A 27624-nucleotide genomic window follows, 5' to 3' on the forward strand; every position below is an offset into this window, starting at 1 on the left:
TCCAGTGGCTCAAAAGGCAACATTTTCAACAGCAAATTCTCCCACAGCAACACCTTCCACCAATCCGGAGAGCTGCTGGAAGCCCGCGAACAGCATCAACCAATCCATGAACACGTGTAAAACTTATATAAGCACCCACAAAGAGTGGAGGGTGTGCCCGTGGCGGAACAGAGTTCCCCCGGTCACCCAGCGCTGTTTTGCCTAATTACCGCTTGCTTTAAATTCGCTTGCTCAATAAAAGTAATTGGCTTAAAAACTTGTCTTCATTTATAACAGGCCGCAAGGACACAGCGGTGCTCCCGGTGCCCGCCCCCCCGAGCCGAGCGGGGCGGAGCGGCAGGACTACACCTCCCGTGCTGCCCCGGCGGCGGGCGGCCCTCCCGGGCGGACGCTGCCGGCGGCTCCCGGCGCCGCCTTTGTCCGTGCGGGGCTGGCGGCGCGGCCCCGGCGCAGGTAGGGGCGGCGGGCGGCGGGCCCGCGGCACGGGGATGGGCGCTGCTGGCCCGCGGGGTCCCGGCGGAGGGGACCCCGGCCCCGACGGCCTCTCCCGTGCTCTCCCCTCCGCCGGCCGCCCCCCAGCCCTGCCGGACCCCCCCGCACTCCCCTTAGGGCCCGGCTCCCCCCGGCGCTCCGGCCTTTCCCCGGTTCGCCCCGTGGCCCCCGTGCAACGCGGACACGCTGCTCCGTGTCCCAGCCGCCCGGGCCCCCTGGATCCGGCCCTGGCGGCCCCGGCGCTGGGAAGGGCTGGGCTGGGGCCGGGCCGGGTGCTCAAACGCCCGGGAGACCCCGCACATCTTCCTGCTGCCCCTGTGGGGCACCGGAGGAAGAATTGGGTACTCGGAGGCTTATGAAACACCTTTCTTTTCGTGGCTCTTTCTCGCTTTTATCCCAAGCTGTTTGGATCCTTTGGTGGGTCCTTTTCCCAGTAGATGTGAAGACTCGGGATGCAGGGAAGGCAGCTGTGAGCAGATGAGTGAACTTGTGCCCCTGATTTCTTCATGAAAATATTGTGCTTGCAGGGACCATCTGTCCTGGCTGTGCTGGTGCGGCTGGTGACGGGACAGGCACCTCGTGTGGAATCCGGAGCATCCCGCCTCCCTTTTCCCGGATCAATACCTGCACGGGCCTCCATCTCCGCGCCGAGAGCAGCGACGCGCCGGGCTCCAGGCTGCTGCGGCAAGGTGGGGGTCAGGCACGGCCCTGGCTCTGGGGATACCATGGGCTGGGATTGCCGTGGGTGGTGCTGTGGTGCAGCAGTGGCAAAACACCCCTGGGACCTGCTGCTGTGGGGCTGTGTGAGTGAGAATATTTTGAGCCCTGGTGCGGTGCAGGGTGCTCCCGTTCCTGCCCGCTGAGCCGCACCACGGGCAGGGGCAGGCAGGATCGTGCCTGCTGCCAGGCCTCGGGCCAGCCCTTGTGTCACGGGGCTGTGTCCGGTCCTGGTGGGTGATCGTGTTTGTGGCGTGGGTGTGGGACAGGGCACAGTCCCTGCTGCTCTGGCGTGGATCCTCGATCTGGCATGAACAGGGGAAACCTGCCTGTAAGCCTGCCAGCCCTGCCCCTCTCCTGGCACCGCTGGTGGAGTGTCCCCCAACCCAGCAACGTGCTGAGAGAGCCCCCCATGCCCCAGTGATCCTACTGTGCCACCTGGCTGTGCCAACACTGCCCCTTTGCCCCCAGCCTTCCCTTGCGCAGGATTCTCTGAGCTCTCCCGGTGTTCCCCTTGGAATGCCCAAGCCCCTGGTGCCAGTGGGGCTCTGCCTGGCAGTAGTGAGGTTTCGGCAGAGGTGTTTAGCAACCATGCGGTGGGGTGTGCTGAGCCGGGTGTGCTTCTTGCTGCAGATGTCGGTGACGTTTGAGGACGTGGCGCTCTACTTCTCCCCCGAGGAGTGGGCAAAGCTGTCGGGCTGTCAGCGGCAGCTCTACCGGGAGGTGATGCTGGAGAACTACGAGATGGTCGCCTCGCTGGGTGAGGACTCTCTCTGGTGATGTTGGGCTGGGGTCAAGTAAGAATTCATCTCTTTAAGTGAGCTGGAGCCATTGAAAGGGCTGTCCAAGAGTTGACGTGGTGGTTGCAGTTGCAAGTTTGACCCTGCCAGGCAGCCTCCTGTGGAGAGTGCTCCTGAGAGAAAATGGGATGGGATGGAATAGCCCATTTGAGATGGAAGTGACTTCCAGTGCTCATCTAGTCCAACTGTGTGACCACTTCAGGGCTGACCACAAACTACAGCATCTTGTTAAGGGCATTGTCGAAATGTCTCTCAAACAGGGAGAGGCTTGGGGCATCGACTGCCTCTCCAGGCAGCCTGTTCCAGGATTTGACCACCCCCTCAGTACAGAAATGCTTCCTCGTGTCCAGTCTAAGCCTCCCAGGTGCAGCTTTGAGCTGTTCCCAGGTGTCCTGTGTGCAGGAGAGTGGCCGAGGTGATGGGGGCGAGGCGAGAGGAGGCTGTAGGTGCAGGGATGTGGGGGCTGAAGCCGCAGCCTGGCAGGGACAGGAGAGAGGAGCGGGGTGGGGGGGATGCTGGGGCTGTGGGTGCGGGGGCCGGTGCTGCTGTCCCGGCAGTGCGGGAGAGGGGGCTTCTCTCTGTGCCCCGGACAGGCTGGGCCACCGAAAAGCCAGAGATCATCTGCAAGATGGAGCAAGAAGAGACACCGTGCGTGCCAGAGCCCCCTCGGGAACGGCAGAGGCACCAGACACCTGTGCCAGGTTGGTACCCAGGGTCAGGGGGGTTCAGGGTTGCACTGTCTCCTTGCCTCGGGTGATCCATGCAACTGGAAGGGTGGGGGGCTGGCAGGGTGCCCTTGCTGCTCCCCATGGGGAGGTGTCCAACATGCCCATGATGTCGGTGGCAGTGACCCTGTTTTCTCCTCCCCAGCAGGTGTTGGCCCCGGGACCCAGAGGGAGGTCAAGGGAGTCAGGAGCTTTGTCCAGAGGCAGCAGCTGCTGAGTCACCAGCACATTCACAGTGGGGAGAAGCCCTTCAGCTGCACTGACTGTGGCAAGATCTTCAGCGCCAAGAGGTATCTCATGGTCCACCAGCGCATCCACACCGGGGAGAAGCCCTTCAGCTGCACTGACTGTGGCAAAAGCTTCAGTGTCAAGAACAAACTCATCATCCACCAGCGCATCCACACCGGGGAGAAGCCCTTCACCTGCACGCATTGCGGTAAGAGCTTCAGCCAGAATAGAAGCCTGCTTGGGCACCAGAGCATCCACACTGGAGAGAAGCCCTTCACCTGCAATGAGTGCGGTAAGAGCTTTAGCCAAAAGAACAGGCTATTGATTCACCAGCACATTCACACTGGGGAGAAGCCCTTCACCTGCACTGAGTGCGGCAGGAGGTTCACAGGAAAGCAGGCCCTCATCACCCACCAGCGCATCCACACGGGGGAAAAGCCCTTCACCTGCACCGAGTGTGGCAAGAGCTTCAGTGAGAAGAAGACCCTCATCATCCACCAGCGCATCCACACCGGGGAGAAGCCCTTCACCTGCACCACGTGTGGCAAGGGCTTCAGTGAGAAGAAGACCCTCATCATCCACCAGCGCATCCACACCGGGGAGAAGCCCTTCACCTGCACCAACTGTGGCCAGAGTTTCAGGGCAAAGAAGACCCTCGTCCTCCACCAGCGCGTCCACACTGGGGAGAAGCCCTTCACCTGCACCGAGTGTGGTAAGAGCTTCCGGGAGAAGAAGACCCTCATCAGCCACCAGCGCATCCACACGGGGGAAAAGCCCTTCACCTGCACCGACTGTGGCAAGAGCTTCAGCGCCAAGAGGCGTCTCATCATACACCAGCGCATCCACACCGGGGAGAAGCCCTTCCCCTGTAACAACTGTGGCAAGAGCTTCAGGGCAAAGGATACCCTTATCTTCCACCAGCGTATCCACACCGGGGAGAAGCCCTTTTCCTGCAATGACTGTGGCCAGAGCTTCAGGGAGAAGACGACCCTCATCAACCACCGGCACATGCACACCAGGGAGAAGCCCTTCACCTGCACCGAGTGTGGCAAGGGCTTCAGTAAGAAGAAGACCCTCATCATCCACCAGCGCATCCACACCGGGGAGAAGCCCTTCACCTGCACCAACTGTGGCCAGAGTTTCAGGGCAAAGACGACTCTCATCACCCACCAGCGCATCCACACTGGGGAGAAGCCCTTCACCTGCACCGACTGTGGCAAGAGCTTCAGGGCAAAGACGACCCTCATCATCCACCAGCGCATTCACACCGGGGAGAAGCCCTTTACCTGCAATGAGTGCGGTAAGAGCTTCAGCCAGAAGAGAAGCCTGCTTGGGCACCAGAGCATCCACACCGGGGAGAAGCCCTTCACCTGCAATGAGTGCGGTAAGAGCTTCATCCAGAAGAGAAGCCTGCTTGGGCACCAGAGCATCCACACTGGGGAGAAGCCCTTCACCTGCATCGAGTGCGGCAAGAGCTTCATATTAAAGCAGGCCCTCATCAGCCACCAGCGCATCCACACGGGGGAAAAGCCCTTCACCTGCACCGAGTGTGGCAAGAGCTTCAGTGAGAAGAAGACCCTCATCATCCACCAGAGCATCCACACTGGGGAGAAGCCCTTCACCTGCACGGAATGCGGCAAGAGCTTCAGAGTTAAGTGGAGCCTCATCAGCCACCAGCGTATCCACACCGGGGAGGAGCCGTACAAGTGTTGCAAGTGCGGTAAGACCTTCAAGCAGAAGTGGCACCCGATGAGACACCAGTGTGTGCCGAAGGGGCCAGATATTGTGCTGGAGGGTGTCCAGCAGAAGAGGGAGGGTCCTTCCCCAGCAGGGGGGCAGGCAGAGGCCAAGCCCTTCCAGTGCAGTGTCTGCGAGAAGCGGTTTTGGAAGGAGAGGCTCATGCTGGCTCACCAGCGCACCCACGGCACCCCCAGCCTGCAGCCGCCTCCGCAGCCCGGCACCCCCTGAATCTGCTGCTGAAGGGCCCGTGGGGTCTGGGGGCTGCTGCGGGCGTGGCTGTGGGGAGATGTCCTGGTTTTGTTTGGGACAGAGTCAATGTGTTTTTCTGAGTAGCTGGTTTAGTGCTGTGTTTTGGAATGAAAATGAGAACAAAGTTTCTAATACACAAATGTTTTGTTTCATGCTGAGCAGTCAAGGACTATTCATCTTCTGGTGCCCTGCCAGCTGGGAGTGGGCACAGCTGGGACAGCTGCCCCGAAGTGGCCAAAGGGCTGTTCCTTACCATCTGATGTCATGGTCAGTACAGAAACTGGGGGCAGTGGGCCTGGGGCACCACAGCTCAGGGACGGGCTGGGCATCAGTCCATGTGTGGTGAGCAGTTGTGTTGTGTATCACTTGTTTTGTATATTCTTACATCATTTGCATTCTCATCATTCTTTTCTGTACTATTAAACTGTCTTTATTTCAACCCACGGGTGTTACTCAGATCACTGGATGAGCCCAATTTGTGTTTTGTATATGGTGACCCCGACTTGATCCGGCCTGAAGAGGATCTCGCCTAACAAGGTGACAGCGTGAAAGCTGTGAACAGTCGAAGAAGAGCTGTGGAGACGGAGCCCGGTACAGCTGATGAGAGCAGTCAAAGGAGCTGCCGAAGATCCGGATCGTTGAAAAGACACCTCGCTTAAGGAGTAGGTGAGCTACCGGGAACAGCGGGGGTGAAACTTATCTAAAGAAGAGGGTACTATATTATCCACGTGGAAGCTGCTTCTGAAGAAGCAGGGTGTTAGCCTTCTGGAACTGACTTTAAGAAAAATGTTACTATGGGGCAAAGCACAAGGTTTAGAGGTTAATCCTGTGACAGCATTTAGTGTGTCACAATGGATGGACTTGGGAGATAAACTGTTTGATAGTGCTACCCAAGGGTCCAAGGAAGCAACTGAATTGTTAACGATGTGGCGCTTGTTATTAGATACTCTGAAAGAGTTAAAACAGCAACAGGCAGAGGCGGTGGAGGGGGATGGTCTTCCTGGCTCTCCTGGGCCAGATTCGGAGAAAAAAGCAAGATTAAGTACTACTCTGACCCCCCCGTTACTAAAGATTCGTCAAAACCGCCCAAGTCCATATTATCTGACACGGATAAGGATCCACGGCACTTTCTTGGAAAGTTAAAAGGAATAAAGGAGGAGCGTACGTATGTGTGGCCCCGAGATCAGATAAAAGCTATGAAAGACTCACATGAAAAAACAGCGTTGGGTTATGTGCGATCTCGGGAGGGGCCCTCGGAGCACTGGTCGGAGCAGTGCGTTCGGCCGACTGCTCCGCTGTGATCAATCACGGCTCGAACCTCTCCTCTACCATCATCAACCGCAGTTCCGCCGTCTGCGTCACCGCCATTAATCACAGTTCAACCCTCTGCCCCGCCACTATCAGTCGCGGAAGAAAAAAATGGACATTTTTTATTCCTATCCCCCCTTGCCTGGAGATTTAGGTGGGGAGGACCCCCCCGTGTTGAGCCAGACCGAGCCAAATAACGTAATTCCTACAGATTTGGGTCCCCCCAACCTGCCCCCGCCTCCCTCCCACGCTGCTGCAAAGCAAATTCCTGAGGGTGGGGGTAGAGTTTCAGAGCGTAAACCGAACTTACCAAAGAGCTGGGATTTACCCCCAGTTTCGATTACAGTTAAACCACGGGACCCTGTGCGTTTCTGGAAGAGACACTAATTGACACACCACAACTACAAGCACGATAACTTTCTGAAATCCTGAGACAGTCAACAGACCTCGCATATCAAGCTATGATAAAGGTGCCTGAAACCAACAATGCAGCCAAATCATTTGCAACTATTAATCAGGGTCCCAGTGAGAATTACATGCAATTTATTGACCATCTTCAAGAGGCCATCAATAAGCAGGTTGAAAACTTAGAAGCTAAGGAAGCATTGGTGTTGAAATTAGCAGTAGAGAATGCTAATGTTTGCTATCAACATGTTATTTGCAAGTTTTACAGTACATATTATGTGCTCTTGTGTATTGCCTCTCTGAAAATCAAGCAGCTTGTCAGGAATGTGAGTTAATTGTTTTCAAGCAGACCTGTGCGTTCCTCCCCTCCTCCCCCTCCCTCTCTCCCCCTTCTCAAGGTTTTTACTTGCAAGATGGGGTCAGGAATAATTGTTTTCAGTTGTGTTCCTGAAAACTCAGTATTGGGAGGTGTTTTAGAACTTAGGAAAGCACTCGGAATTATAGGGAAGGAAGATCTTGTTAAATAATGAAATCACTGTTCGCTGCTGTTTACGTTAAATGATTGGGAAAAGTATCCGGAGAATGGAATTTTGTTGCAATTAATGTTGGTTTTAAGGTGAGAAGAGCAGGACAAAATAAATCTCTACGAGAGATCATTAGATCATTACAGACAGTTTTACAGCTGGAACGGTTTGAACGTCAACAAGCTGAGAGAGAGTTAACTGATAACACACAGGTCACAGTAAACTTGCTGACGTCTGCAAGATGCTTTCCTCATTAACCTGTTCTCTTTGTGGGTATCGGTTTAAGCATGTTGCAATTTTGGTAGGTCTTTGTTATATGGTACGATAAGTTCACAGTCTGTTAAATCATGAGAATCCACTGACTCAAAATGTGCGTTTTGTGATAATACAGAAGATCATAAGTAATTTAGTTCTTTACTGCGTGAATGTGATGGTAAAATTTTGTGTGTAGTAGCTGTTATTTTTTTTTTCTCTAGCATGCTACCTTTATTCCGGCATTCAGACTTGCGCAACTCTGTGACAGGCTGTGTCTCATCTCGGTGTGCTGGATTTGGTTTTTCCGTATGCACACCATGTAAAGAATCCAGGTTTTGGAATAACAGATGTAGCACACCAGATGAGACACTAAAAACAAACCAAACCAAACCAACCAACCAAACAAACAAAAAAAAGGCCTTGCCCAGTCCAGCTCGCTGCAGTGGCTTGGGGGCGGGTGCCGATGGGGCTCCAGCGCACACTGACCTGTTTTGTCAGGGAGACCCAGAGGTACCTCCACCTGGCTGAGCAGTAAGCGGCCCAAAGGTGCAATGCAAAAAAATGAGATATTGTGAGTAACTGTGATCCGTCTGCATATTTGAACTTGGTATATGGTTTTCATATCTGAGCTCAGTATTTTAGTTTGCATATTCATATTTGGTACCAAAAGAATCATGTTTGGGGAGATAATTACAAAATGGGAACCGGTTCCACTGCTAAAATTCCACCTTGCCTCCCCTTAGGATGCATCCTTACACATTAGAATAATTGCTTATATTGTTAGAAAAGCATTTAAATTGTTAAAATGCTATGATAGATGTGAATTTGGAAGAGGTTGTATTTAAGAGTTGCTAGAATATTAACTGATTTGGATCTAGGAAAATAGAATAATGGATTTATGTTTATTATACTGGTTTATACTGTTTTTTGACATCTCTAAATTGTAAAAGGTAAATGGAGCTAAGGAATGTAACTATTACTGAACTACTTGAAATTCAAAATAAATGTGATGATAATGTAGATTTTTGGGGATCAAGGTTAAGGGTTTTAGGATCTCTTGTATCTGGTGTTGGCACAGCTAAAAGCTTTAAATATTTTAGAAAATTAGGATGCTGGCTGGTTAAGCAAACTAACAGAACTTCTAAGGCTTTAAGTGGACTTTTGTTAGATGTAGATTCTGTAAGACATGCCACACGGCAGAGTAGAGCTGCGATAGACTTTTTGTTATTAGCTCAAGGACATGGGTGTGAAGATTTTGATGGGATTTGTTAAATAAATTGCTTAGTGGTTGAGGGTTTTTAGGATGGTTGTTATCAGTAGTGAAAACAGGACTGATCGTTTTGATGATTGTTGTGGTTGTGTTACTAATGTTGCCATGCATGATTTCTCTGCTGCAAAGGGCTCTGCAGTGGACAATGAGGGCAGCATTTTTAGCACAAATAAAAAAAGGGGGAATTGTGGGAAACTGCAGCGGGTCTGTGGAATCCTTGACAGAAAATATCGGAGTAGAGATCAGCCTTGAGATATTAAGATTTACCCCTGAGAAGAATGGGAGTAAAGGAGTATCCGGAGAGAGGAGAGGTGTACCGGTGAGAGAGAAGGGGATAGAAGAATAACATGGATGATAGAAAAATTAACCAATGAGATGTTAGTGCTGTAACTTGTAACCAAAGGTGAAAAGACACATGAACTGGTAGAATTGTATAAAAATGCACTTGTAGCAATAAATGGCACCTGTTACTTTCATCTTGAAAGAATTTGGTCCATGTCGTTTGTCCGTCTCAACCACAACATTTCTACGAGTCATTTAGCTTCAAGAAATATGTTCCAAATGGAATGAATCACTTAGAAGTCTAACACTGTATGATTTTTAGTATACTGTCTACTTTGCATTAGTTAGTAGCTAAATTTGCTGAAATCCCTAACTGTGTGTTGTCAAGTTCTGCTCATATTCAACAAACTTGCACTTGAGGAAAGCAAAGCAGCTACAGAACATCAACGTTCACAAAAGGCTGAAAGGCTCAGAGTTCCCTGCAACACGGCAGGATGGCCAAAGGCTGAACGGATGACACTCCCAAACAGAACTCCCCGAAATGGAGCAGAACCAGAATGGGTCTCTGTCCTTGTCTGTCCCAACTCTGCCCCAGCTCCATCCTGACTCTGTCACCAGCCGTCAGATCACGAGTCTCCAAATACGAAGCATGATGCTCATGGCATGGAAGATCCTTGTTGATCAGTCTGGATGTGCATTCTATGGGAATATAGCAGAAGAATGGCGAGGAGTTTGTTTAAATATAAATACGCTCAAGTCACTTGCAGCTGTCTGTAGAAAAAGCACATGCATCACAGCAATAGTTTTGCTGAGCTTGTATGCTTGACGAGCAGAACCTCCACAGTAGAACCTCACATAGGCCTGTGAGAAACTCTAGACAACTTATCACTGTGCCTGAGATTCCTGCGTTGTTGTGAGAAAGAGCGGGAGGCTGCGCCTGCCTGGAACCTTGAAATACAGGCGAGCTCGGCAGGCCCAGTGATCTTCTCCCAGGGCTGAACTGACCAGCGCCTGCGTCCCCGCTTGTGTTACCTCTGCGAGGGAGCTGAGGTGCTACTTCGGAGATCCCCCGGTCGAGAGGGAACTAAGAGAAAACTTGCTCTTTGCAAATGCATTCGTGGCCTCTGGCTCTTCCTGCGACGTGCCTGCACTTGTGCACACACCACACAGAGCTTCTTGACGGATAACGCAACGATGCCTTATCAGAGGTGTGTCACAGTTACTTTTTTGCATTTTCTCCTTCATTAGTCCAACCAAGGCTGTTATTTCTCCACATATTGCAGGTGCGGCATCAGTTGTTAGCCCCAGCAGCTGTTCTCAGGGTAATTTATGATTACTTGAGGACTTCTCCTCCACATCAAGTATGTCCTTCCCTGTTGTCTTCCGTGAACGGCAATGACATCCAAGAGCTCCCCGTGACAGACAAGTCTGCCTTGACACCTCTTATACAAACGGATAGATGCGCTGTGTCTGCGTTGTCTGTGCTTTCATCAACGGGTAATGAAAAAGCCAGATCACCACACGCCTCTTCGTCCAGCTGTGTCATCAGGCTTCCTGCATGTTCCTTAACACGGTTTGCCATGGTGTTTCTTGACAAACTGACATTTGCAAAAGTGTGTATTTGATGGGGGCACTCCTGCTCACACACCTTTAGCGTGCACTGCTTCAAAAATGCACCCTCTGGAAAGCACTTGGAAGCTCCAGCAATTTCTTCGGCCACAATCAAGCTAGCTATCATGGCTACATCATTTTTGGCTACAGGTCTGGTCATCATATTCTGCTCTGATTGCAGTCTGCCTTGCAATTCTTGCACCAGTTGTTGTTGTTGAAGGCTAAATTTAGCATATTTAGTTCCGTGTTAGGTCTCCAAATGCTGACATGCATCGCACTCCTTTATCACCAACACTGTCTCATAACACAAAAGACATACTGTTTATTCCCCTTGAAACACAAACACACATTTGCTTTCCCATCTATCATAAAACTGCCTTCCTTCTGCATCGATCTTTCTGTTACTGGATGCTTTGGGATTCAGATTGTTCTACCAAAGATGGTAGGGTGCACCACCGAAGTACAAGACCAAGATGCCCTTAAGGAACAGGTTAAATAATACTCAGGCCCTCTCCCACCGGCTCAGCTTTCCATCAAACCTCCTTCCCCATACGGCAGAGGTGGCCGGATCCATGGAAGACAGTGTAGAGTTCAGGAGTGGGACCCTGGCTGCTGGTTAATAGAAAAAAGTATCTTTTTACAGGTGCTTTTGAAAATAAGATGTAATTGCTAAAGTTCATCGATCTGGCTGATTTATTTTAAAATTCAATGTTTGCCCAGTTGAGAGAACGGCTTTCCCGCTACTGCCCCCTCCCTCCCCCCGCATAATTCTTGTCTGTCTTTTCTTTCAATGCCCCGAGGCAGTTACTCGTGTCCCCCATCAGTCTCACCTCTTACTCTTCTTACACTCTCCTGTAGCTGGGGACACAGCTCCCGCCGTTCTGCTCCAGAAGCACAAAGCGTGTCAGACGCTGCCCAGGACACGCTGCTCACGTTGGCAGGAGCCTGGGGGCGAGGAGCTCGGCACTGCTGCCGGCTGGAAAAATGTGCCAGGCCGGATTGTCCTGGTTCGAATAAAAAAAAGACCAGTTTCTCTTTCAGTGAAATTTCCTTTCAGCTCAGTTCTTCTAAGTAACTGCAGTTTTATTAAGTTGACTGCATGTTTTTTCAGACACAGTTTACTCCGGAGCCAATAATGGTAGCAATGGTATGCAGAAGCCACACAGGTTTAGACTTATTGCTATGGCAGCCAAGGTTACTGGTGAACTTTGCATGTCCCATAAGTAAGAAGGCGTATTTGCAAGGAGGGGCAGACAGAACGGGTGACCAAAACTGACCAACTAAGTATTCCATCCCATACACATCATACACCCACTAGAAGTGGGAGATCACGAGGGTCTCGGTCTCTTCAACCATGCCCGGAATCTGAAGAGGACCCTGCCTGTCGTACCTGTGATCCAAGGCCCGGTTCCAGACGCTGCATCCCTGAATCCAGTTCCCGTTTGCTGCGGAGTCCAGCCCAGGACATCCGGGTGCTGCCCTGCAGCTGCTGGAGCAACGCCAGCTCCGCCGGGCAACGCTGCCCTACCCGGGAAATCAAAGATTGGGTTTGTATATTTTGTATGGTCTGTTGTGGGTCCATTCATCTTTTCCCCACTTTTGGCCAGTGTCAATTCTTAGAGCTGTATCAAACTTATTAATGGATCTCTTATTTCATGTTAGATCATCACAGAGCTGGACACTCAGATCGTTATCATGGTCTTGGACTTCTCAGTAAAGATCTTGAGCCCCAGTCTGTCCCCTTTAGAGGTGTAATCATTATAATAACCTTTCCCAATCTTCTGACTCAGGGTCATTCCATAGGGGAGCAAGTCTGGCCGACTCATCTGCTTTGCTCTTTCATCGGCTGGCAGGAGTCTCATTCTTCTGATGGGAAGCGACCCAAGCCACCGCAAAATTTCGCTCTTTCCCGAAGGTTAATATTTCTTGCCATTTTTCTCTCTGCCATACAGGTACCCGATTGTCCTCCCTCCCATTTTGCTCCCAGAACGGGAGCCATTCACTGCACCCCTTAAAGACAGGAACAGAATCAGCAGAGATGTAGACAGGAGAAAGAGATTGCGCCTCGTGTTTGATAACATTCCAAGCTGCTACCAACTCTTCCACCTGGGTGCTACCCTCGCCCTCTGATTATTTTTCATTGGTTTCTATTTATATTTGTATTTCCACGTTTTCCCTCTCATTTGACAGAGGCATCAGTGAACCAAACATTTTGTAACTCTGTAAACGGGGAGGTGACCTGCACCACAGGGGAGATAGTGTCCCCTGGCATTTTCAGGAATCATTGGAAATCGTACTGCCTGTCTCTCACGACAGGGCAGGAATGATACCAAGTTCCTAGGAACATGAGGAGGTGGGTAGAGTCACGGGAAGTTGGTCCTCATACGTCCTCAAATGCTTCTTGAGTGGATCTTTGGTGGTACTGCGGGAAGATGACACTTCATTCCATTTTACTCCCCACTGGGAAGGTACCTGTGACATTGTTTCATTGGCAATTCCTTCTGCCCTGGCATTTGAACACGGTGATTAACCAGGGCAACAGAAAAACCTTGGGGTTTTCCTTTGACGACAGACTTTATCGTGATTCAATTGGGGTCCCCAGAGGGGTCCCCAGCAAACACAAATCAAGAAATCAAGGAGCTGCGGTTTTTGAGTCCTTTTTCTTTTGGTTGGTAACTATAAACACGAATGTTGACTGGATAAATTATATTTATTATAACCAACAAGAATTTATAAATTATACTAGACAAGCAGTTGATGGAATCGCTGAAGATTAGATGCTACTGGTAGAATGGCATGGGAAAATAGGATGGTCCTAGATATGATGCTGGCAGACAAAGGTGATGCATGTGTAATGTTAGGAGAGAGGTGTTGTACCTTTATCCCAACCAATACTGCCCCCGACGGCACTGTAACCAGACTCAAGGACTCAACGACTTTAGCAGCAGAATTGGCTGAGAATTCAGGAATAGATAGTTCACTCACGGGACGGTTAGAATCTTGTTTTGGAAAATTGAAAGAAATGATAGTATGTATCTTTACTTCTTTAATCGTAGTAGCAGGAGCACTAATTTCTACAGCATGCTGCGTCATTCCGTGTGTCCAAGGACTTGTTCAACGCCTTATAGAGACAGCTCTATCAAAGCAAATGCCTTTAGGGCCACTGCCGTGCTCTGCTAAAATGATGCTGCTAAAAGAACAAGAAGAAAGAAGCAATGCTGAATGTATAACTCCTGGAGAAAAATGTGAAAATATGTTGTCCCGGCTTTAAGCCACCTACTAGACTGTATCATAAGATAATGCAAAACCAACAAAAGTAAAAAGAAGAGGAGGAAAATTGTAAGGAACATTTAATACAGAACTGTTGTTTTTACAGAACTGAGGACCTGGCGCCTGAGCCCAGCAGGGGGGAAGGACCGAGAGACGTCGGACCAGGAATCCATAATGTAAAACACAGTCTCTTCCCGGAATATATCCTGATACCTGTATACATACTAATGCCTGTATTTACAAGTTAATTTTGGTGGGAGGACCGAGAGACATAGGACTATGAAACCTTAATGTAAAATACGGTCTCTTCCCGGAATATATACAGATATCTGTATTTACAAGTTAATTTAGGGGGAAGGGTATGGTATGTAAATTGAGGCAAGCGTCCGGATAGTCAGTAAACCCTGATGTTCCCAACCAGTGGGGAACAGCAAAGGGAAATTGCGGCTGGGATTTTGGAGGAATATAAGCAGGAGCTTTTTGCCCTATTAACTGTGCCTGTCTTTATGTAGAACACCCAGCCTTGCAAAATCGTTATTAAAAATGCTGGCTGGGCCTATCATATTTGCAAAAGCATTGTTTCCTACAGATCTGGGGGCTCGACCGGGAGAGACATCGTCATCTCGGGGGTCCCTATCGCCGAACGATAGGAAAGGTGCCCCGTTGATTTCAACGGTCCTGTGGATCATCAGTGGGGACTCCAGGAGAGACCGACAGAAATCCTGAGGCTGTATTGGAAAAGGCGGATCCCTGCAATCCATAGGAGAAAGGGGAAAGGAAAAAGTGGTAGGCACAATACAAGTGACCAGGGAACTCTGTGCACAGACCAAGGTAAGAAAGTAGACTTGGTGGTCGGGGCAATCTGAGAGGGGAGATGATGTGGAAGGAGAAGCCTCGGGACTCAGAACAGGAAATGTAAAGGAAAAATGATAACATTCCTCCATACAGTACTTTAGGGAGGGTGTTAAGCTATTGGGGAAACGTGTGACGTACAAAAACGGAAGGATGAATAAAAAATGATAAAGCATGGTGTTTTGTCTGGACAAAAGAGCCCATAAGAGAGAGGAAGGTATTCTGGCCAAAATACAGATCCGAAGATGACTGGCTATGCCAGGATCTAAATTTGTACATATAAAAACTGTAGGGAGTTTAAATCTTCCTCCATACCGGGGTGGGTTCGCATTCCTCCCTTGCTGCAGCATGTTTATGAGTGCAAAGTGTGTGGCCTGAACATTGTAAAGTGCACACAAGAGGGGGTTCAAGTCTCTCTTGAGAATGGGAAAATATCCTTTAGACATAAACCGTTGACCAAGTCTGAGACTAGGACTGGATCCAGCCGCACCTAAACTCCTCTCTGAAAGAGTCTGGAAAGCAAGGGGGTCCTTTCTGAACCTCGTGACTCAACGGGATGGGAAATAAAACTCAGCATAGAGAAGGGGACGCCCTTGACCGAGGTATTGCAAAACTGGGAAAATATTAATGGAACAGCAAGATTGTCAAGAAAAGCATGCAATGACCTTATATTGAGAAGACTGGCAGATTGTAACTAAAATTCACCTAGAAAAGAGATGTCCTGGACAAATGAATTACTGGTATGTATAGGATGATTGGGAATATGACCACCATAAAGAGGAAGTTCGAAAACAAGTATAGAAACCTGGAGAGAGAATTTTAGCTACAGCTGTGAGGAATTTAACTGAGGCGCTTGCAGAGCTGGTCTCTGCAACACCCTGCGCTCTGCTCTCTGTATCACTGATAGAGGGAACTAACATTTTAAGGGTTAACTAAACATATAATGGGTGCCTACTAACTAACACTTTAAGGCTTAGTCACACAATAAATGCTTAGTTTAGAGCTTTATGTTAAGAAGAACAGAACCCCATCGAATGCCAAGATCAGAAGTTTTACTGCACCTAGCTGTAAACTTGAGGAGACAAGATAACCAAGATTTACAGCAAAAGGGGGCACCAGTCTGGTTTCAATCGACTTGGCAACCTGGGTTCCAGCCAATTCAACATAATGAGCCAAAGGTAAAAAGTTCACTGTGACGAAGCTGAAGGAGCCTTCATCCACAGACCCCCAAAGACCCCTCCTCAAATTCACCAAGTGGCACTGAGCAGGCGCCACAGGGGAGGGTCTATGGAAATGGGTATCTGAGACTCATTTTAATCAGAAGCGGGGAAAGGTTATGAATATGTATAGGCGTTCCTGGGTTCATTATGAATATGTAATACCTGACTGTATTTAAGCACACTTCTTATTGTTTAAAGGTGTGCGTGTTGGGCGGAGCGAATCCCCAGTGCACCCAGCGCTGTTTTGCTTATGCTCTAATGAACACGTGTTTAAGGAATACAAGGAATTGGATTAAATGTTGTTTATCTATAGAAAAAGCGTAAGATATTTATTTCACTCTGATTTCTCAGCAGCACGCCTGGCTTCCTCGACTAAACCACCCCAAAAAGATTTAGCTCGCTCCTGTGCCTCGTTTTCGCCCTCTCACTGATCTCTGGGCTCAGCAGGATCGTCCTTATCTGGAGAGTGCAGGGTCTGCGTGGCCGCCTCGGGGGGGTCGCCCTCTTGCAGACCTTTAGGCTCTGTGGGATCGTCACTATCTGGGGGATGCATAGTCTGCATAGCCGCCCCAACCCCCAGTTGTGGGGAGGCCAACAAACAAGCCTGTGCTGCCTTCCAGGTTTCCTGCGCTCGTCTAGCCTTCTGCAGAGCCTCTACAACTTTCCCCCATGACTTAAGGTTTTTCCCACTACCCAAGGACCTCGTTTCCTCAGCAAGCGCTTTAGTGCACTTGTCCCACACCTCCGCCAGCTGTTCAATAACCCCAATCTGTAAAAGCCTCGCAACTGCGAGAGTAAAATCTTTAGGCTTACAATCAATACCCCATTGTTTATGTAACTGAGATACGATCTTCAAAAGGGCTTCCATCCTCCTCGCGGCTCTGGGGGCGTCCCCCCCGCCGGGCTGGTCCTGCCGCTGCGGCCGCTGTTCACCTGAGTCCAGGCGATTCTTCCCGGGTTTCGGCACCACTTGTTGCCTCTAACGGGGGGCAACGGCGACCTGGTTCAGGAACAGCACGGCGACCAACCCCAGGTCGCTTGGTCCATCAGCTCGCAGACACCAATGTGGTGGACGGCAGGTGGCATTTATTGGCAGGTAACACAGCATTATATACCTTGAGTTTACAACGTCACTTCCGTCTGCTTACCTCACGGTTCTACCTACCTAGGGAGGGGCTACTACCTTTCCGTACAGTGCGAGATCTTCCGGCCGCCAAACCCTAACTACCTACAGAGTACACACATTATGTGAGTCAACACTTGGCTTTTTGGCTGGTGCTGCCACCAGGGTTGTGTCTTTCACGATGATGGGACACAGTGATGACTCTGACCTGCGAGGGGGAGATGGGACCCGTCCGAGTAGAAAAGGCAAAGGAATGTTTGCCAACAGCCACCCGGCCTGTCCCCACCAGCCGGCGTGTCCCGCCGTGTCTCGGTGCCCCGAGCCCAGGACTCCATTTGCAGGGGACCCGTGTGGCCAGGGGGGGGCCGGGCAGGGCCAGGGGCCGCAAGGACACAGCGGTGCTCCCGGTGCCCGCCCCCCCGAGCCGAGCGGGGCGGAGCGGCAGGACTACACCTCCCGTGCTGCCCCGGCGGCGGGCGGCCCTCCCGGGCGGACGCTGCCGGCGGCTCCCGGCGCCGCCTTTGTCCGTGCGGGGCTGGCGGCGCGGCCCCGGCGCAGGTAGGGGCGGCGGGCGGCGGGCCCGCGGCACGGGAATGGGCGCTACTGGCCCGCGGGATCCCGGCGGAGGGGACCCCGGCCCCGACGGCCTCTCCCGTGCTCTCCCCTCCGCCGGCCGCCCCCCCGCCCTGCCGGACCCCCCCCTCACTCCCCTTAGGTCCCGGCTCCCCCCGGCGCTCCGGCCTTTCCCCGGCTCGCCCCGTGGCCCCCGTGCAACGCGGACACGCTGCTCCGTGTCCCAGCCGCCCGGGCTCCCCTGGATCCGGCCCTGGCGGCCCCGGCGCTGGGAAGGGCTGGGCTGGGGCTGGGCCGGGTGCTCAAACGCCCGGTACACCCCGCACATCTTCCTGCTGCCCCTGTGGGGCACCGGAGGAAGATTTGGGTACTCGGAGTCTTATGAAACACCTTTCTTTTCGTGGCTCTTTCTCACTTTTATCCCAAGCTGTTTGGATCCTTTGGTGGGTCATTCTCCCCGTAGCTGTGAAGGCTCGGGGTGCAGGGAAGGCAGCTGTGGGCAGGTGAGTGAACTTGTGCCCCTGATTTCTTCATGAAAATGTTGTGCTTGCAGGGACCATCTGTCCTGGCTGTGCTGGTGCGGCTGGTGACGGGACAGGCACCTCGTGTGGAATCCGGAGCATCCTGCCTCCCTCTTCCCGGATCAATACCTGCACGGGCCTCCATCTCCGCGCCGAGAGCAGCGACGCGCCGGGCTCCAGGCTTCTGCGGCAAGGTGGGGGTCAGGCACGGCCCCGGCTCTGGGGACACCACGGGCTGGGATTGCCATGGTTGGTGCTGTGGTGCAGCAGTGGCAAAACGCCCCTGGGACCTGCTGCTGTGGGGCTGTGTGCGTGCGAAGTGTTTTGAGCCCCGGTGCGGTGCAGGGTGCTCCCGTTCCTGCCCGCTGAGCTGCACCACGGGCAGGGGCAGGCAGGAGCGTGCCTGCTGCCAGGCCTCGGGCCAGCCCTTGTGTCATGGTGCTGTGTCCGGTCCTGGTGGGTGATCGTGTTTGTGGCGTGGGTGTGGGACAGGGCACAGTCCCTGCTCCTCTGGTGTGGATCCCCGATCTGGCATGAACAGGGGAAACCTGCCTGTAAGTCTGCCAGCCCTGCCCCTCTCCTGGCACAGCTGGTGGAGTGTCCCCCAACCCAGCAACGTGCTGAGAGAGCCCCCCCATACCCCACACTCCAGTGACCCTACTGTGCCACCTGGCTGTGCCAACACTGCCCCTCTGCCCCCAGCCTTTCCTTGCGCAGGATTATCTGAGCTCTCCCGGTGTTCCCCTTGGAATGCCCAAGCCCCTGGTGCCAGTGGGGCTCTGCCTGGCAGTAGTGAGATTTCGGCAGAGGTGTTTAGCAACCATGCGGTGGGGTGTGCTGAGCCGGGTGTGCTTCTTGCTGCAGATGTCGGTGACGTTTGAGGACGTGGCGCTCTACTTCTCCCCCGAGGAGTGGGCAAAGCTGTCGGGCTGTCAGCGGCAGCTCTACCGGGAGGTGATGCTGAAGAACTACAAGATGGTCGCCTCGCTGGGTGAGGACTCTCTCTGGTGATGTTGGGCTGGGGTCAAGTAAGAATTCATCTGTTTAAGTGAGCTGGAGCCATTGAAAGGGCTGTCCAAGAGCTGACGTGGTGGTTGCAATTGCAAGTTTGACCCTGCCAGGCAGCCTCCTGTGGAGAGTGTTCCTGAGAGAAAATGGGATGGGATGGAATAGCGTATTTGAGATGGAAGTGACTTACAGTGCTCATCTAGTCCAACTGTGTGACCACTTCAGGGCTGACCACAAACTGCAGCATGTTATTAAGGGCATTGTCCAAATGCCTCTCAAACAGGGAGAGGCTTGGGGCATCGACTGCCTCTCCAGGCAGCCTGTTCCAGGGTTTCACCACCCCCTCAGTACAGAAATGCTTCTTTGTGTCCAGTCTAAACCTCCCAGGTGCAGCTTTGAGCTGTTCCCAGGTGTCCTGACTGCAGGAGAGTGGCCGAGGTGACAGGGCGAGGCGAGAGGAGGCTGTAGGTGCAGGGATGTGGGGGCTGAAGCCGCAGCCTGGCAGGGACAGGAGAGAGGAGCGGGGTGGGGGGGATGCTGGGGCTGTGGGTGCGGGGGCCGGTGCTGCTGTCCCAGCAGTGCGGGAGAGGGGGCTTCTCTCTGTGCCCCGGACAGGCTGGGCCAACGTTAAGCCAGAGATCATCTGCAAGATAGAGCAAGAAGAGACACCGTGCGTGCCAGAGCCCCCTCGGGAACGGCAGAGGCACCAGACACCTTTGGCAGGTTGGTACCCAGGGTCAGGGGGGGTCAAGGTTGCACTGTCTCCTTACCCTGGTGATGCATGCAACTGCAAGTGTGTGGGGCTGGCAGGGTGCCCTTGCTGCTCCCCATGGTGAGGTGTCCAACATGGACATGATGTCGGTGCCATTGACCCGGTTTTCTCCTCCCAAGCAGCTGTTGGCCCCGGGACCCAGAGGGAGGTCAAGGGAGTCAGGAGCTTTGTCCAGAGGCAGCAGCTGCTGAGTCACCAGCACATTCACAGTGGGGAGAAGCCCTTCAGCTGCACCGACTGTGGCAAGAGCTTTAGCACCAAGAGGTATCTCATCATACACCAGCGCATCCACACCGGGGAGAAGCCCTTCACCTGCACCAAGTGCGGTAAGAGCTTCAGCTACAAGAACAGCCTGCTGACTCACCAGCGCATCCACACTGGGGAGAAGCCCTTCACCTGCACTGAGTGCGGTAAGAGCTTCAGTGAGAAGAACAAACTCATTATCCACCAGCGCATCCACACCGGGGAGAAGCCCTTCACCTGCACTGACTGTGGCCAGAGCTTCAGTGAGAAGAACAAACTCATCATCCACCAGCGCATCCATACTGGAGAGAAGCCCTTCACCTGCACTGGGTGCGGTAAGAGCTTTAGCCACAAGAGCAGCCTCCTGATTCACCAGCACATTCACACTGGGGAGAAGCCCTTCACCTGCACTGACTGTGGCAAGAGCTTCAGGGAGAAGAAGAAGCTCATCATCCACCAGCACATCCACACTGGTGAGAAGCCCTTTACCTGCAATGACTGTGACCAGAGTTTCAGGGAGAAGAAGACCCTGATAATCCACCAGCGCAGCCACACCGGGGGGAAGCCCTTCACCTGCAATGACTGTGGCCAGAGTTTCAGGGAGAAGAAGAACCTCATCGACCACCAAGGCATCCACACTGGGCAGAAGCCCTTTACCTGCACCGACTGTGGCAAGAGCTTTAGCCGGAAGAGTAACCTGTTTGGGCACCAGAGCATCCACACCGGGGTGAAGCCCTTCACCTGCACGGAATGCGGTAAGAGCTTTGGCCATAAAAGAAGCCTGCTTGGGCACCAGAGCATCCACACTGGGGAGAAGCCCTTCACCTGCACTGACTGCGGCAAGAGGTTCAGAGTTAAGTGTACCCTCATCATCCACCAGCGTATCCACACCAGGGAGGAGTGTGGGAAACTGCAGCGGGTCTGTGGAATCCTTGACAGAAAATATGGGACTAGAAATCAGCCTTGAGATATTAAGATTTGCTCTTGAGAAGGATGGGAGTAAAGGAGTATCCGGAGAGAGGAGAGATGTACCCGTGAGAGAGAAGGGGATAGAAGAATAACATGGATGATAGAAAATTAACCAATGAGATGTTAGTGCTGTAACTTGTAACCAATAGTGAAAAGACACATGAACTGGTAGAATTGTATAAAAATGCACTTGTAGCAATAAATGGCACCTATTACTTTCATCTTGAAAGAATATGGTCCATGTCGTTTGTCCGTCTCAACCACGACATATGGTGACCCCGACGTGATCCTGCCTGAAGAGGATCTCGCCTAACAAGGTGACAGCGTGAAGCTGTGAACAGCCGAAGAAGAGCTGTAGAGACGGAGCCCGGTACAGCTGATGAGAGCAGCTGCGCAGAGCTGCCGAAGATCCGGATCGTTGAAAAGACACCTTGCTAAGGAGTAGGTGAGCTACCGGGAACAGGGGGGCTGAAACTTATCTAAAGAAGAGGGTACTATATTATCCACATGGAAGCTGCTTCTGAAGAAGCAGGGCGTTAGCCTCCCAGAACTGACTTTAAGAAAAATGTTACTATGGGGCAAAGCACAAGGTTTAGAGGTTAATCCTGTGACAGCATTTAGTGTGTCACAATGGATGGACTTGGGAGATAAACTGTTTGATAGTGCTACCCAAGGGTCCAAGGAAGCAACTGAACTGTTAACAACCTGGCGCTTGTTATTAGACACTCTGAATGAGTTAAAAAAGCAACAGGCAGAGGCGGTGGAGGGGAATGGTCTTCCTGGCTCTCCTGGGCCAGATTCGGAGAAAAAAGCAAGATTAAGTACTACTCCGACCCCCCCTGTTACTAAAGATTCGTCAAAACCGCCCAAGTCCATATTATCTGACACGGATAAGGATCCGCGGCACTTTTTTGGAAAGTTAAAAGGAATAAAGGAGGAGCGTACGTATGTGTGGCCCCGAGATCAGATAAAAGCTATGAAAGACTCACATGAAAAAACAGCGTTGGGTTATGTGCGATCTCGGGAGGGGCCCTCGGAGCACCGGTCGGAGCACCAGTCAGAGCGGTGCATTCGGCCGACTGCTCCGCTGTGATGAATCACGGCTCGAACCTCTCCTCTACCATCATCAACCGCGGTTCCGCCGTCTGCGTCACCGCCATTAATCACAGCTCAACCCTCTGCCCCGCTGCTATCAGTCGCGGAAGAAAAAAATGGACATTTTTTATTCCTATCCCCCCTTGCCTGGAGATTTAGGTGGGGACGACCCCCCCGTGGTGAGCCAGACTGAGCCAAATAACATAATTCCTCCAGATTTGGGTCCCCCCAACCTGCCCCCGCCTCCCTCCCACGCTGCTGCAAAGCAAATTCCTGAGGGTGGGGGTAGAGTTTCAGAGCGTAAACCGAACTTACCAAAGAGCTGGGATTTACCCCCAGTTTCGATTACAGTTAAACCACGGGACCCTGTGCGTTTCTGGAAGAGACACTAATTGACACACCACAACTACAAGCACGATAACTTTCTGAAATCCTGAGACAGTCAACAGACCTCGCATATCAAGCTATGATAAAGGTGCCTGAAACCAACAATGCAGCCAAATCATTTGCAACTATTAATCAGGGTCCCAGTGAGAATTACATGCAATTTATTGACCATCTTCAAGAGGCCATCAATAAGCAGGTTGAAAACTTAGAAGCTAAGGAAGCATTGGTGTTGAAATTAGCAGTAGAGAATGCTAATGTTTGCTATCAACATGTTATTTGCAAGTTTTACAGTACATATTATGTGCTCTTGTGTATTGCCTCTCTGAAAATCAAGCAGCTTGTCAGGAATGTGAGTTAATTGTTTTCAAGCAGACCTGTGCGTTCCTCCCCTCCTCCCCCTCCCTCTCTCCCCCTTCTCAAGGTTTTTACTTGCAAGATGGGGTCAGGAATAATTGTTTTCAGTTGTGTTCCTGAAAACTCAGTATTGGGAGGTGTTTTAGAACTTAGGAAAGCACTCGGAATTATAGGGAAGGAAGATCTTGTTAAATAATGAAATCACTGTTCGCTGCTGTTTACGTTAAATGATTGGGAAAAGTATCCGGAGAATGGAATTTTGTTGCAATTAATGTTGGTTTTAAGGTGAGAAGAGCAGGACAAAATAAATCTCTACGAGAGATCATTAGATCATTACAGACAGTTTTACAGCTGGAACGGTTTGAACGTCAACAAGCTGAGAGAGAGTTAACTGATAACACACAGGTCACAGTAAACTTGCTGACGTCTGCAAGATGCTTTCCTCATTAACCTGTTCTCTTTGTGGGTATCGGTTTAAGCATGTTGCAATTTTGGTAGGTCTTTGTTATATGGTACGATAAGTTCACAGTCTGTTAAATCATGAGAATCCACTGACTCAAAATGTGCGTTTTGTGATAATACAGAAGATCATAAGTAATTTAGTTCTTTACTGCGTGAATGTGATGGTAAAATTTTGTGTGTAGTAGCTGTTATTTTTTTTTCTCTAGCATGCTACCTTTATTCCAGCATTCAGACTTGCGCAACTCTGTGACAGGCTGTGTCTCATCTCGGTGTGCTGGATTTGGTTTTTCTGTATGCACATCATGTAAAGAATCCAGGTTTTGGAATAACAGCTGTAGCACACCAGATGAGACACTAAAAACAAACCAAACCAAACCAAACAAACAAACAAACAAAAAAAAGGCCTTGCCCAGTCCAGCTCGCTGCAGTGGCTTGGGGGCGGGTGCCAATGGGGCTCCAGCACGCACTGACCTATTTTGTCAGGGAGACCCAGAGGTACCTCCACCTGGCTGAGCAGTAAGCGGCCCAAAGGTGCAATGCAAGAATTGAGATATTGAGATGCTAAAGAATGGGAGTAAAGGAGTATCCAGAGAGAGGAGAGGTGTACCCGTGAGAGAGAAGGGGATAGAAGAATAACATGGATGATAGAAAAATTAACCAATGAGATGTTAGTGCTGTAACTTGTAACCAAAGGTGAAAAGACACATGAACTGGTAGAATTGTATAAAAATGCACTTGTAGCAATAAATGGCACCTATTACTTTCATCTTGAAAGAATTTGGTCCATGTTGTTTGTCCGTCTCAACCACAACATTTGTATCAGTCATTTAGCTTCAAGAAATATGTTCCAAATGGAATGAATCACTTAGAAGTCTAAGACTGTGTGATTTTTAGTATACTGTCTAGTTTGCATTAGTTAGTAGCTAAATTTGCTGAAATCCCTAACTGTGTGTTGTCAAGTTCTGCTCATATTCAACAAACTTGCACTTGAGTAAAGCAAAGCAGCTACAGAACATCAGCGTTCCCAAAAGGCTGAAAGGCTCAGAGTTCCCTGCAACACGGCAGGATGGCCAAAGGCTGAACGGATGACACTCCCAAACAGAACTCCCCGAAACGGAGCAGAACCAGAATGGGTCTCTGTCCCTGTCTGTCCCAACTCTGCCCCAACTCCATCCTGACTCTGTCAGCAGCCGTCAGATCACGAGTCTCCAAATACAAAGCATGAGGCTGATGGCATGGAAGATCCTTGTTGATCGGTCTGGATGTGCATTCTATGGGAATATAGCAGAAGAATGGCGAGGAGTTTGGTTAAATATAAATACGCTCAAGTCACTTGCAGCTGTCTGTAGAAAAAGCACATGCATCACAGCAATGGTTTTGCTGAGCTTGTATGTTTGACGAGCAGAACCTCCACAGTAGGACCTCACATAGGCCTGTGAGAAACTCTAGACAACTTATCACTGTGCCTGAGATTCCTGTGCTGTTGTGAGAAAGAGCGGGAGGCTGCGCCTGCCTGGAACCTTGAAATACAGGCGAGCTCGGCAGGCCCAGTGATCTTCTCCCAGGGCTGAACTGACCAGCGCCTGCGTCCCCGCTTGTGTTACCTCTGCGAGGGAGCTGAGGTGCTACTTCGGAGATCCCCCGGTCAAGAGGGAACTAAGAGAAAACTTGCTCTTTGCAAATGCATTCGTGGCCTCTGGCTCTTCCTGCGACGTGCCTGCACTTGTGCACACACCACACAGAGCTTCTTGACGGATAACACAACGATGCCTTATCAGAGGTGTGTCACAGTTACCTTTTTGCATTTTCTCCTTCATTAGTCCAACCAAGGCTGTTATTTCTCCACAGATTGCAGGTGCGGCATCAGTCATTAGCCCCAGCAGCTGTTCTCAGGGTAATTTATGATTACTTGTGGACTTCTCCTCCACATCAAGTATGTCCTTCCCTGTTGTCTTCCGTGAATGGCAATGACATCCAAGAGCTCCCCGGTGACAGACAAGTCTGCCTTGACACCTCTTATACAAACGGATAGATGCGCTGTGTCTGCGTTGTCTGTGCTTTCATCAACGGGTAATGAAAAAGCCAGATCACCACACGCCTCTTCGTCCAACTCTCTCATCAGACTTCCTGCCTGTTCCTTAACACGGTTTGCCATGGTGTTTCTTGACAAACTGACATTTGCAAAAGTGTGTATTTGATGGGGGCACTCCTGCTCACACACCTTTAGCGTGCACTGCTTCAAAAATGCACCCTCTGGAAAACACTTGGAAGCTCCAGCAATTTCTTCGGCCACAATCATCTACCTTTCACTGTTACATCATTTTTGGCTACAGCTCTGCTCTTTATATTCTGTTGCGATTGCAGTCTGCCTTGCAATTCTTGCACCAGTTGTTGTTGTTGTTGTTGAAGGCTAAATTTAGCATATTTAGTTCTGTGTTAGGTCTCAAAATGCTGATGTGCATTGCACTCCTTTATCACCAACGCTGTCTCATAACACAAAAGACATACTGTTTATTCCCCTTGAAACACAAACACACATTTGCGTTCCCATCTATCATAAAACTGCCTTCCTTCTGCATTGATCTTTCTTTTACTGGATGTTTTGGGATTGAGATTGTTCTACCAAAGATGGTATGGTGCACCACCGAAGTACAAGACCAAGATGCCCTTAAGGAGCAGGGTATAAAATACTCAGGCCCTCTCACACAGGCTCAGCTTTCCTTTAAACCTCCTTCCCCATATGGCAGAGATGGCCGTATCCATGGAAGACAGTGTAGAGTTCAGGACTGGGACCCTGGCTGCTGGTTAATAGAAAAAAGTCTCTTTTTACAGGTGCTTTTTAAAAATAAGATTTAATTGCTAAAGTTCATTGATCTGGCTGATTTATTTTAAAATTAAATGTTTGCCCAGTTGAGAGAACGGCTTTCCCACTACTGCCCCCTACCTCCCCCCGCATAATTCATGTCTGTCTTTTCTTTCAGTGCCCCAAGGCACTTACTCGTGTCCCCCATGAATTTTGCATGTCCCATAAGTAAGAAGGCGAATTTGCAAGTAGGGGCAAACAGAACGGGTGACCAAAACTGACTAGCTAAGTATTCCATCTGATACATATCATACACCCAATAGAAGTGGGAGATTACGAGGGTCTCGCTCTCTTTGACCATGCCCGGAATCTGAAGAGGACCCTCCCTGTCGTACCTGCGATCCAAGGCCCGGTTCCAGACGCTGCATCCCTGAATCCAGTTCCGGTTTGCTGCGGAGTCCAGCCCAGGACGTCCCGGTGCTGCGCTGCAGCTGCTGGAGCAACGCCAGCTCCGCCGATCGACGCTGCCCTACCCGGGAAATCAAAGATTGGGTTTGTATATTTTGTATGGTGTGTTGTGGGTCCATTCATCTTTTCCCCACTTTTGGCCAGTGTCAATTCTTAGAGCAGTATCAAACTTATTAATGGATCTCTTATTTCATGTTAGATCATCACAGAGCTGGACACTCAGATCGTTATCATGGTCTTGGACTTCTCAGTAAAGATCTTGAGCCCCAGTGTGTCCCCTTTTGAGGTGTAATCGTTATAATAACCTTTCCCAATCTTCTGACTCAGGGTTGTTCCATAGGGGAGCCAGTCTGGCCGACTCATCTGCTTTGTCTTTCATCGGCTGGCAGTAGTCTCATTCTTCTGATGGGAAGCGACCCAAGCCACCGCAAAATTTCCCTCTTTCCCAATGGTTAATATTTTTTGTCATTTTTCTCTCTGCCATACAGGTACCAGATTGACCTCCCTCCCATTTTGCTCCCAGAACGGGAGCCATTCAGTGCACCCCTTAAAGACAGGAACAGACTCAGCAGAGATGTAGACAGGAGAAAGAGATTGCGCCTCATGTTTGAAAACATTCCAAGCTGCTACCAACTCTTCCACCTGGGTGCTACCCTCCCCCTCTGATTATTTTTCATTGGTTTCTATTTGTATTTGTATTTCCATGTTTTCCCTCTCATTTGACAGAGGCATCAGTGAACCAAACATTTTGTAACTGCTCTGAAAACGGGGAGGTGACCTGCACCACAGGGGAGATAGTGGCACCTGGCATTTTCAGGAAATTTTCATTGGAAACCGTACTGCCTGTCCCTCACGACAGGGCAGGAATGATATCAAGTTCCTAGCAACACGAGGACGT

The 27624-nt window shown here is 50.8% G+C and overlaps 2 protein-coding genes across 9 annotated transcripts; both read left to right on the forward strand.

Annotated features, from left to right (window-relative positions):
* The first annotated feature begins 745 nt into the window (after positions 1–745).
* On the forward strand, positions 746–9248 carry LOC309437814 (uncharacterized protein). 8 transcript variants are annotated; one of them, XR_014183634.1, is made up of 6 exons: positions 746–1181; positions 1843–1969; positions 2603–2710; positions 2880–4682; positions 5114–5293; positions 5409–9246. XR_014183634.1 is itself a non-coding variant. In XM_082048547.1 (6 exons), the coding sequence occupies exons 1-5, from the start codon at positions 999–1001 to the stop codon at positions 5209–5211; spliced, it is 2319 nt and encodes a 772-aa protein (XP_081904673.1). In that variant the 5' UTR covers positions 746–998; the 3' UTR covers positions 5212–5218; positions 5409–9245. The 8 variants fall into 8 exon arrangements, 4 of the variants coding, with proteins under 4 accessions (XP_081904673.1, XP_081904672.1, XP_081904670.1 ...); XM_082048547.1 differs by having other exon boundaries at positions 5114–5218; positions 5409–9245; XR_014183632.1 differs by having other exon boundaries at positions 2880–5617; positions 6606–9248.
* Positions 9249–17252: 8004 nt separating this feature from the next.
* On the forward strand, positions 17253–24764 carry LOC309435419 (uncharacterized protein; the record flags this gene model as incomplete). The annotated part of the gene is made up of 5 exons (XM_082043613.1): positions 17253–17594; positions 18198–18359; positions 19030–19156; positions 19789–19896; positions 20068–24764. The coding sequence occupies 5 exons, from the start codon at positions 17253–17255 to the stop codon at positions 21153–21155; spliced, it is 1827 nt and encodes a 608-aa protein (XP_081899739.1). The 3' UTR covers positions 21156–24764.
* Between the last annotated feature and the right edge of the window lie 2860 nt (positions 24765–27624).

The sequence above is a fragment of the Streptopelia decaocto genome (assembly GCF_964273445.1).
Source record: "Streptopelia decaocto genome assembly, chromosome: 1".
Lineage (NCBI taxonomy): Eukaryota > Metazoa > Chordata > Aves > Columbiformes > Columbidae > Streptopelia > Streptopelia decaocto.